The sequence below is a fragment of the Seriola aureovittata genome, chromosome 18 (genome assembly GCF_021018895.1).
Source record: "Seriola aureovittata isolate HTS-2021-v1 ecotype China chromosome 18, ASM2101889v1, whole genome shotgun sequence".
NCBI classification, from domain to species: domain Eukaryota; kingdom Metazoa; phylum Chordata; class Actinopteri; order Carangiformes; family Carangidae; genus Seriola; species Seriola aureovittata.
In genome coordinates, this window is record NC_079381.1 from 4,202,846 (window position 1) to 4,214,735 (window position 11,890).

The 11,890-nt window shown below is 38.2% G+C and overlaps 1 protein-coding gene across 1 annotated transcript; it reads right to left on the minus strand.

Moving 5' to 3' along the window:
• Nucleotides 1–263: 263 nt before the first annotated feature.
• parm1 (prostate androgen-regulated mucin-like protein 1) lies at nucleotides 264–11,162 on the minus strand. The gene is made up of 4 exons (XM_056402786.1): nucleotides 11,036–11,162; nucleotides 8,121–9,017; nucleotides 4,613–4,691; nucleotides 264–3,924 (listed from the first exon to the last, which is right to left on the minus strand). Exons 1-4 carry the CDS (start codon nucleotides 11,067–11,069, stop codon nucleotides 3,846–3,848), a joined length of 1,089 nt encoding a protein of 362 aa, XP_056258761.1. The 5' UTR covers nucleotides 11,070–11,162; the 3' UTR covers nucleotides 264–3,845.
• Nucleotides 11,163–11,890: the final 728 nt, after the last annotated feature.

Consider the following 11,890-nt stretch of genomic DNA (forward strand, 5'->3'; position numbering starts at 1 on the left):
TGTGTCTGTCCTCTAACACCTCTTTTACATTCTAAAAGTTATCATATGGTTGTTTTGTAAAATGTGTGTGTTATATTTAAGCAATATCATACAAGAGGGAGTGATGTTGTAGGCTACTGAATATCAGCTGCGATTCGGTCGCAGGTACGGGGCCTATGGCCTTTATCCCTCTCCTGTGATATTACTTTTTTACAACAGTTCTACGAGCACCATATAAGTTAAATAAGCAACAACAGATTATGATGTGTTTGTTTATTTCATCATTTATTTGGCTACGCCAACACAAATAGTTCCACAACTGGACTGGTACTGGACTGTTGCTAAGCAACACATAAACATTTTCCTGTTGTGCGCAGTACACATTAGCTTGCTACTTTGTCTAGACGTTACCTCAGGTGTGCGCTGAAGTATCCAGGTTTCTTCCCTTCATCCTCTTCTGACAACCAGACATCATTTAATTCAAATAATTCAAATTCAGTTATACTCTTTATCAGCACTCATGGAATGAGTCTTGTCCAATCAAATTACTTGGTCAGTACTAACTGTTGTATAAAATGTTATATTCTGCTGTGACAAGAATGGAGGGAGCTCTAAATATATAGATATATATAGATATGATAAATAAAATGTATTAGTTCTTAAACTTTGCTAGCAGTATATACGGGTGGTGATGCTGGTTGATACATGTGCTGTCAGTCCACCACTTTATGTCTAGAGTGGTATAGAGATATTTGATGGACAATGATATCAAACAGAGAAAAGCAACAAAGCTCATATTAATGAAGCTGTAAACAGAGAATGTTTGGTGTTTTGCTTAACAAAAGTCTAAAAACAAAACTTGCACCAACTCTTTCATTGCGACTTTGATTCAAGGCAAAATATCTTGAAAACTAATAGCAGGATTCTCATTTCATCACTTGTATATACGTAGCTATGGTCCCCAGCGGAGAAAGTCTGACGTTTATGGTGAGCTCTGATTTTTGGTTCCTACCCTACTATCAGCAGCGTTGTGCAGTAATACATTACTTAGTGAAAAGTAAAAGTAATATGATCCCCTTTTTCCAGCAATGAATAGTTTAAGGAATTACAATTTGAACTTCAATAATTATATGACCGTTCCCAGTCATAGCAGTCAACGCCTTGTGACTTTGACATTTGGGGGTCTGCTTGTATGCTGCTTGACTGGGAGTTTGGTGGAGGGTTGATATCTGATTTGTATCTGTGTATAGTGGACAGACTGGTCTGGGATATGATTGAGCGACAGTGTGGTCAGTAGTCAATAGTAATGCAACTCCAGGTCTTTAAAGATCCCATATTTTAAATTTTTCCAGTGTTTTGATATCCATAAGAAAATATATCTCTATGTAGTTTTACATTTCCTCTCTCAGACTTCTCTCTGGAGCTAGTAACAACGGTGACCGACTGTTTTCTAAGTGATCAAACACAAAATATAGCAGATTTCAGGAAAAACAAATTCTTTGAGGTTGGACTGTGGGTCCAGGTGGGTTACAGTAGGCCTGACGGCTGTGTGTGTTTCTCTGTGCACTGAGTGCTTTCATTATAAAGCAGGTCTAGGTTCTATACTAATAGTGCAACAGTATCAAACAAGACATGGATATCCCGCTTTTATACAATATGGGTACTTTAAATTTCAAATTCTGTGTTGCTTGGCTTGGTTAAAATTACCCTTTAAAATGAAATATGTCAAAGTTGTATTTGCAACTGGTTGCACTGTCCCTAAGTGGCCAACAATTAATGTAAACGTTGGCCACAGGTGTACGTACATTCAGGAGTCAACTAGTTTTGTTCAGAGTTGGAGGGTGTGTCACTGTGCTGCTGAGGTTGGGACTTCTGGAGAGCTGCGTGCAGTTACCAAGGCTAAGCTAGTTCTGGGATGGTCAGTAAATCCCTCCTAATTGTTGAACTGCAATATCTTATTTTCTATATGTAGATGTGTTAAATACAAAATATGCCATCTGTGGGTGTGGAGGATTTGGCATTTGAGTAATGTACTTGACATGACATTTACTACTGAGTAAGTAACTTTGGAATGTGAGATTTTTATTTATAGATTTTTTTGTGCAGCCGCACAAAAGCCGCTAACAGAGCTTTGGACTTTTGTTCTTGTTATCAAAATCCAACAAACAAACCCACATGAGCCCAAACACAAGAAAACTGAGTATAGAGCTAGCAGCTCCATATGGCTGTACTTAGGAACAGCTGTGCTTAGCTAAATGCTAACTTGAGCTAACATGCTCACAATGACAGTGCTATTGTGCTAACAATAAGCTTGTATAATGTCAACTATGTTAACCATCTTAGTTTAGTGTGTCAGCATGCTAACGTTATTAATCATTAACATATATTATTAAAGTTTTTGGACAAAGTGAAATTTTGGCACTAGATGAAAAGTGGAGGAGGATCTCCATAGTTATTACAATTATTACAGTCACAAAAGTACAAGCAAGTGATTCTCCCGGGATCATAAATGGCTGCTCCAGGTGGAGACAAGTCACAGAGCCACATGAACGTCATGGTAGTGCTACAGGAAAAGTCAGGGGTTCATCAGAATCATAAGGATGAACCCTATGGGCACAATGAAAGTCAGTATGCATTTTCATGGGAATCCATCCTCTAGTTGTTGGCATATTTCATGGTGGACCAGCTGACCAACATACAAATTCATCCCTAAAGGTCACATAAATGCTTGTGTGTGCCATTCATCTCATATCACTCATATCAGTGCGCATATACAGCACCAACCTTAAAGTTTCTCTTATGACCATCACAGTCACTCACATCATTGTTTTATCACTTAAATGTACAAAATACAATACAATACAATGTCAAAATACTGTCACATTATTCTTCTATCTAAATACAGTCAAACAATACTGTGTTAAGTACTAAAGAAATGAAAATTACAATCAGAAATGCAGCCTTGATGAGCTGCAAAGCAACATTCAACAACATTCAATTAAACATTCAATACTGACAACGCAACTTTAAATAGTCAGGAGCTGATCAGCACTTTAACCAGCAGGGGATTCATTGTTTTGCTCAAGGACACTGTCCTCGCCAACCTTTTCAGCTCTTTTTTTCAGTTTCCTTCAACAACATAACTCTACCTCCTCCTGATCTGTGAAAGCTAAAAGGAAATTTGATGAGTTTTCTCTAAGCCTCGGGTTTTGTCTCACCGGGTACATTTAAGTTGATGACTGAAAACTTGAATAACTGAACATCTGCTTTTCTGACAGGAAAATCATCATTCCATAGTTTAAATCAGGAGCAAGTATCTCAGCAGGAACAATTAATGATGAAAAAAGTCATGATGTATCTACTGTGCATGATTTGCACTTTGCTGCAGTATCAGCTCAATTAGTTGTTCTAGTTTTTCCATCGTTGTTTCCAGACTGTGTAAATTTTTATGCTTCATTGTCAGGTCTTCTTCAGTTTTACTCAACATCCTGTTTGAGTTCAGATACAGTAATCCACCTCTCTTTGTACAAAAATATGTTTTTCATCCAATATGTACAAATATCCTGTGAGAATCACGTTACCTTTGATAAACAGGGTTGTTTTGTCACTTCAGTTATTCTGATATGACTATGCTCTGTGTCTATGCAGCCAGAGCTCTCTCATGTTTACCAGTGAATTAAAATTGAGGCTACTTGACCAAAGATCAAGAGAAACGTCACATTTGTTTCGCAATTGAGTGTAATCAAGATACCAAGCCGCATATCACAGTAATAAAATGTGATTGTCCTGAAATCATTACACACACACACATATAAGAACACTGATCAGACTGAGGACTTTGTGGGGTCACCTCCAGTGTCGGAGATTCAGGGGTCATACATGGGGTTGCTGAAGTTTTCGAAAGTGTTGAAGTCGGTGTCCAGTAGAGGGCCGTAGGATCTACGTCTGATATCACAAAGCAGAGAAAAAGTTAAGAAATAAAGGGTGAGTCCTCTACATTTACTTCAGTTGACCAATATGACAGGTATCAAATATATTCTCTAACAAAGATTAGATGACAGTAGACTCATTCACAAAGAATAAAAGGAAAAATAAAGTAGCTAAAGGACTGCTCATTGATCGAATTAAATTAGGTTATATTCATTCCTCAGTCACTGGGACATGGTTGATTCGTCAATGCTGTGAGCTTTACTAATGGTAGACAGGTAGACATTTCAAACAAAAACAAAAATGAATGAATGAATGAATGAATGAATAAATAAATAAATAAATAAATAAATATATAAATAAAACCCAAACTATCTGCAGTTAAAGAATAGTTTTTCTCTGATTTGAGTGAGGACAAGTGTAAGCATAATGTTAGTGTGGTTTTCTTGGTGATGGTTAGGGCTATGGAGAGTATTTTACTCAATGTATTGTTAGATATGTATCTTAGTAGGCACAATGAGGGGGACAGTGGGACGTGGCAGCCCCAGTGTACTCTATGGATGGTCTTGTATGAGTTGTATATTTGGGTGATTTGAAGGTCTTTTTCCCAATTTTTTGAGGGGACAGATATTGTAACATTGTAACATATTGTAACATGTTGTTGCATGTTGATACATTTGTATGTTTGTTTGAACTCTGCACTCACCGGATCTTGAAGTAGTACAGCCCACCTAACACTACGATGACAATTACAATGAACAGAATAACGATGGCTGCAACACTTCCTAGAGAGAGAGAGAGAGAAAAAGCAAAGATACATTGAGTCTCAAAATATCCATTTATCCATGGTTGGTTAAAAGTATGTTTTAGTCCAAGGTGTTTCCAACCACTTCCCTCCTACATTTCTTACTTCATTTAGTCCATTCTTCCCTGTGTCATTTCATTCTTATACACAATGCTTACCAACTTAAACTATATATCTCCGGCTTGTGTATCTCATTTACCTTTGGAATGATCATGAATCACTTTTCCCTGACTTTCTCAATAGATTTGGTGACTTTTAAGATTCTTTTAGTGACTTTTACTCTTTCATAAAATCACATAGCGACAAATCCTGTGACTTTTTGGACAGATCTCAGCTCCTCTCTCTTGAAGAGAGTCAGTATTGACTGACTGACTGTCTGGGTCTGGATTACGATTTAGATGCATATTGATGAGATGATATCAACTGAAAAATAAGTATAATTAATAATAAAGAGAGATGCTTACGTTTAGCATAACTTATTTCATATCTTCATATTATTTGAAAAAGACCACAAAAGCCACAGAAAAAAATTAACTCTATTGTAAAACAACAGGCAACAAAATGCAGTGGCAAAATATAGTTAGAGCCAGAATCAATAAAAGACTACAGCATTCACAAAACTTCACTGGGTCATTATTTTAGTGTTACAGTGTCTAAAAATGTCTTAATGACCTCCAGGGATTTCATGAGGATGCAAGTCATGACATCATCTAAGCACACCTCATAGTTCCCTGATTGGTCTGACCCTTACAGTACGTGTCAAGGCTGATTATACGTCCTCTATACTTCTCGACTTTAATCTTATTTTCCTGGTAAATCTCTAACTCTGTTTCAGGTAAGACTTGATGGCTGCCTTTCCACACAATGTACCATTTACCTTAAGATAACTTCTTCCGCTGCAGACCACACTGACCTTTGTGCTTTAGCATTAATTAGTAATCTCTTTGTGGAACTGGAACAACACACTGCTGTTTGGTTATGTGTGTGTGACTCAGGTCCAGTAAAATGTTGGGATAGGTGTCACACTCCACATCACTCCCTTTATCTAGAGAAGAATTCAATCGATAAATATCCCTTTGAACAATAAAACTTCCTTCTGAGTTCATAGTTAAGGTCACTCAGCTGGCTGACTGTTAAGCAACAGATAACTTTAGCAGGATGCTGGAAGGGCATTTTAAGAATCTGGGGACTTTACAGCTGGATGCTCTAACAAAATGTGGGACCTTATCTTAAACAAATGACCTGTTTATTGTCAATCAAGAGCTCATCATGGAACCAGCTGTCTGATCTTTGGACTCAAGATCAAGGTTTATGCTACACACTGAATAGATTGAGACTGAAAATTCCAGATGATACAGAAACAACTGCTGACTTAAATTGTATTGAAGGCAGTAGGCTAAAAGTAATGAAAAAGTTATGTAATAAAAAATTTAACTTGCAAACCTACATCAGGATGGAAAGTTGGACATTTTTAGTCTTTTGGAGGCAACAACAAACCAACGCAAGACCTGCTCTGACCAGCTTAAATTTAATGAGTTAAACCAGTTAAAGGGGATGCTGCAACGCATCTCTGTGTTCTTCATTTCCTGTCTTCTCTCTTCTGTCATTGACAAATAAAGGCCATTGGGCCATTGCAGGTGGGTCATTTTTGATGAGTTATTCATCACAGGTCTGTAATGAGTCCAGTAGCCAGGGGTGCCAGATTTGAGTCCCTGTTGAACCCCGTCTGCGTGGAAAGTTTCTCATGTGACTAAAATATGAGGAGCCCTCTTTGTATAAACAAGACTAAAAGTCTAAAACCATGCTAGCTGATCTGTGAAGCTGTGAAGCTGTGAAGCTGTGAAGCTGTTCAGCGCAGTGGGTCTTGGAACTAAATGCTAACGTCAGCAAGCTAACATGCTCAAACACAATGACAAGGCTAGCATACTAATGTTTAGCAGATAGAATGTTTACAGTGTCAACCATTTTACTTTACTGTGTTAGCATGCTAACATGTGCTGATTATAGCACTAAACTTCAACTTTGTACAAAAGTTGTGTGGAGATAATTTGGTCTGGACTAAAGTGATTAACCAATCAACACTGCCATCCCTAGTGCCAAGTTACTGGCCAAAAGCTAGAAAGCTCAATATTAAGGGTATGCAAGGAATAAGCAAAACCTCTTAAGAATGGAATTATTTCTAAAGGGTTGAGGGAGTTCCCCAAATACTGAATGAAAATCCTAAAAATGTGATATTTTGTGGCCAGCACATATTTCCAGCTGCAAAGACAAAAACTTTGAGAACAAAAAAAAAAAGGTGTGACCTTTAAGCATACTTGCAGCACTTTTCTACTGGATTTCAAACATGCAACCAGGGTCTAATTATAGCTCCTGGCCTCCTGATAGTCTGCTAAGTGTTTAACTTCAGAAAAATATTCCCAATTGTGTTCCTGACTTTAGTTTCTGAGGCTTTTTGGTCAACAATTCCACACGTAGTTCTAAAAAGTATTAACAGTACATCTTGCCTCGAGATAGAAAAGTTCATAAACCACTGCCATAAAAATTCTCAGTCAGATTATCACATGGAAAGGTTACTAATAACAGGAAGGAAACTCTTTATGGCATTGGCACACAAGGGACAGAGTTCAAACTCTAATACCTGGAGTTGCTGGTTCTTCCGTGTCTTGTTAAGTAGGGCACATATAAAAGAAGTATGGGTGGTACAATAGAAGGTTATGTTAGATAACACACATTTGCTGGCAGTATATTCTGACCGCTTTTATAAATGGTTATGAGTAGCTGCACATCACAGGCTATAAGTGACAAGCAGCTTGTGTGGGATTGTAAATTTTAGTTCAGTGATAAAAAGTAAGTCTGCATTCAGACATTAGCTCTAGGTCCATTCATTTCAATGAGATCACTGCGTTTGCACAGTGGGTTTCATCAAAAAAAAAAAAAAAAAATTATTAGATTGTCATGATATTAATTAAGACATTTGTCCTCAGAAGCTTGTAATTTATCCCCTCACCTTCCATCTAACGCCATCATCTGGTGTAAACTTCAATTTAATTTATGAGCAGATTGCAAAACTAAAAAACTATGACACCTCAGCTCCATTAGCAAATATTTGCTCCTAACATGCTAAACTAAGATGGTGAACGGAGTAAATATACCAGCTGAACATCAGCTTTGAAATTGTGAGCATGTTAGCATGCTGATGTGAGAATTAAGCGCAAAGCACTTGAATGTAGCAAGCGCTATTATCCCTCATTGTGTTCTGAGTGTAAAATAAAGCTTTAATGAGCAATAAATTACTTTGTACATAAAGTTGCCATATAATAAATTTTATATTGTGTTTACACTTTTACTAGTGCAAATATTAAAAATTAAAACAAAATAATAAAAAAAGAATCAATAGGGTGCTATGTACCTGAGCTCAGAGCTTCAGACTTGTGTCCCTCCTGTTCCAGTGTTGTGCTTTGGGTTGGGCTGGTGGTGGTTCTGGAGGTGGTGCTGGTGGTGGTACTCATAGTGTTGCTGGTGGCAGTGCTAGGTGATGGACTGGTGGTCTTGCTGGTGTTAGGTGATGGACTGGTGGTGTTGCTGGTGTTAGGTGATGGACTGGTGGTGTTGCTGGTGTTAGGTGATGGACTGGTGGTGTTGCTGGTGTTAGGTGATGGACTGGTGGTGTTGCTGGTGTTAGGTGATGGACTGATGGTGTTGCTGGTGTTAGGCAAGGGACTGGTGGTGTTGCTTGTGGTGGTGCTAGGTGATGGACTGGTGGTGTTGCTGGTGTTAGGTGATGGACTGGTGGTGTTGCTGCCGGTGGTGTTAGGTGATGGACTGGTGGTGTCGCTGGTGTTAGGTGATGGACTGGTGGTGTCGCTGGTGTTAGGTGATGGACTGATGGTGTTGCTGGTGTTAGGTGATGGACTGGTGGTGTTGCTGCCGGTGGTGTTAGGTGATGGACTGATGGTGTTGCTGCCGGTGGTGTTAGGTGATGGACTGGTGGTGTCGCTGGTGTTAGGTGATGGACTGGTGGTGTTGCTGGTGTTAGGTGATGGACTGATGGTGTTGCTGCCGGTGGTGTTAGCTGATGGACTGGTGGTGTCGCTGGTGTTAGGTGATGGACTGGTGGTGTTGCTGGTGTTAGCTGATGGACTGGTGGTGTCGCTGGTGTTAGCTGATGGACTGGTGGTGTTGCTGGTGTTAGGTGACAGGCTGGTGGTGCTAGGTGAGCTAATGAAGATTTTGCTAGTGGGGATTTGGGGAGTGCTCTTATTGGTGATGGTGGATGACATTGTTACTGCATGGCTCAGCAGTAGACCTGGAATTCAAGACAAAGTTTGTTGCTTGAGTAAACAGCAGTCATTCTCAAAGCTCTGATCAACCCTTTTCCCAGTCTAGGACACCATGTGGAATCATTTTTCAGCTGTACATTTTTGAAAAAAATAATAGACCAACACAAATTTGCATATGAAATCTTGAGTATGCACCTTTTTTTAATGTGTAAAACTCTGCCCCCTAGCTAAAACCAACCAATGCTAAGCTAGCAGCAGTTACGTCAGGTCCAGAAGTCACAGACAACCAGTGGCAGAACAACCCTTAACTGGGCAAAAAGTAATTCACCAGTAATTACACAACAGTGATCACAGTATTAGGCAGAGTAACAAATGGGTTAAACAAGCAAGCAGACAATGTTAAAATGTCTTCATTGCTAAAAACAAACCAGGCTAACATAACTGAGTGGAACTTGCAGCCTGAATATTGGAGGATATTATAAATATTAATGCCTATACTTAGCAATCAGATACATGCATAATGCTCAGGTATCCACAGTGTTTTGACCTTGTGAAGTACTACAGGCAGTATAGTCATGTGCACGTAACAAAAGCACATGTAAAAACAATGCTATTATTGCAGGAGACTTCAAGCAACCTTCAAAGTTGCTTACAGCAGGCTTCAAATTCTCTTAAATTCTTAAATGTACTTTTGACTGGCGATTATTCAATATTTTTCATATAGTAACCAATCTCACAAAAAGACAAGAACCATTAATGATTTGATCCTGCTCACTTTTCTGTTTTTAAAAATATGCATCTCACAGGAACAACTGGGCTTGAGGCTAAGTGCCAGAAACAGTCATATAGTTCTGAGAGATGGACTAACACATTGTTGGTTTCAGTCTTTGTTGATAACAAGAAAAATACAAAACATAAAGAGAACCTTATCCTGTCAGGGAATTTCAGCAGCTGAAACTTTAAACACAGCTTCACCAGTTTTTGATCACACTCGTTTTCATCACTTCATTGCTGTGATCAGTCTTAGAACAAATAAAAGGGCCTCGCATTTAACAATGACAACAGAATTACATGCTGTGGAGCAGGACCATGTAGGGAGTTTTCGTTGTTGTTTCAGTGAACAGGAAATCAAGGGAGCAATCTAGTGTGATGCATTCAAGATCTCAGTGTCTTCATAGTACGAATGTCACAGTGTTTTAAATGGAATCTTTTTAGGGAGAGTCACTGAACAACTCCAGTGTAAATTGATAAAAAAGTTGTTTTATTTTTATTTTTATTTTCTTCTTCTGTGTAGAGTTTGCATGTTCTCACTGTGCCTGCATGGGTTCTCCAGAGACACGTTAACTAACAATACATTATCCAGTTATGTAAGACTCCTGTCACTACCCACAGGTTTCACAAAGTCAAAGTGAAAATAACAAACAGCCAGTGGAAATATCTCATGTACTTTCTCACTTGTTAAAAAAAAGAAATAACATTTTAGTACTCTGCCAATCAAACATCAACTAAGCATTCTGTTGTGTCACTTTAAAATCCACCAGCGAGAGCAGCCTGTGATTTTTTAAAAAATTGAAAATTGTGACACCATCTTTAAAGCAGTTTAAAAAGTCTTTGACGATGCTGTAACTTGAATTGTGAAAATGTCGTGAACCAAACAAACAGGCTGAACAGGAAATTGTCTCACTCAAACTGATACTTGAATGAAATTTGGACAGATCTTCAACAACAGCCAGGGTTTAGAGTTCCATCAGATAGCAAGATTATTTCTGTAATGAAATCTGCATATTAATCATAATTTAGATGGTAGTTGAGGCGGTTTGTTAACTTGAAATGCTGATGAGTATTCCCTCCATCTCCCAAAGTCAAAATTTCAAAAACTGACTATTGAAACATAGCTACTGAATTACCAATATCAACACTGAGATGTCATCCTCCTCCTCCTTCTTTTTCAAAACATTTACACTAAACAAAATAATTGCACAGAAATAGAGATACAGAGGGAGAGTCAGGAAATGAAGCAGCATGCGTTGTTGAGTTTACTTACATGTTATCAGACTTGACAGGCTGACCTTCATCATTGTATTCCTTTTACTGTATTTATCTCCACAGAGTATTGTTTGGCTGCAGCTCTGTGCTCTGTGCTCCCTGTAGATAGCTGCAGTGTGTGTGGCTTCCTGTGACTGTAGGTGACTGATTCAAAGGGCCTGGGGGCGAGGCTACATAATGACTGAGCAACGTTCAAAACCTCACAGCGTGGCTGCGTCATGGCAAAAAGTTACTCTTATGAAGATTTGAAAACTTTAGGCCACAAGAAGTTGGTAGATCTTAACATAAGTTCTGTTGAACTTGAATTAATTTATTGTTCCAAAATATTGTAAGTAAATAGATTTGCTGTAACAAAATAAATTAGCAGATATAGCTATTTTCTCTGGGGGAATTAATAAAGTTTTTTTTATTTTTCCATTATGTAACTGTGACCAAATTATATATGCTCCATTTCAGTATATACATCATTCTTCTTTTATATTATAATTTTGTTTTCAGTCCAATTAAATCATGAATGAAGTGTAATTTTAGGTGTAATTATTTATCCATACCAGCAGAGGGCAGCACATACATTTAGAATGTAGGTCTGGGGGCTTCTCAATCAGCGAGTGTTTTACTAAAAGAACACACTGATAATCTATGAGTCCATGAAACATTCTAAGCATAAGTATAACTTACTCAAAAACCTACTTAACTGCTTTAAGTATATATATTTCCAAGTGTCCTGTAGGTTTAATCCTACTCAAACGTACAAACTTTTTGATTTCTGTTTTATTTACCTATTAGTCATGCCAGCAATGGCAATGTCGGTCTGTTTGTCAGTCACATGGTTTGTTCACTAATTTGGTTGAGA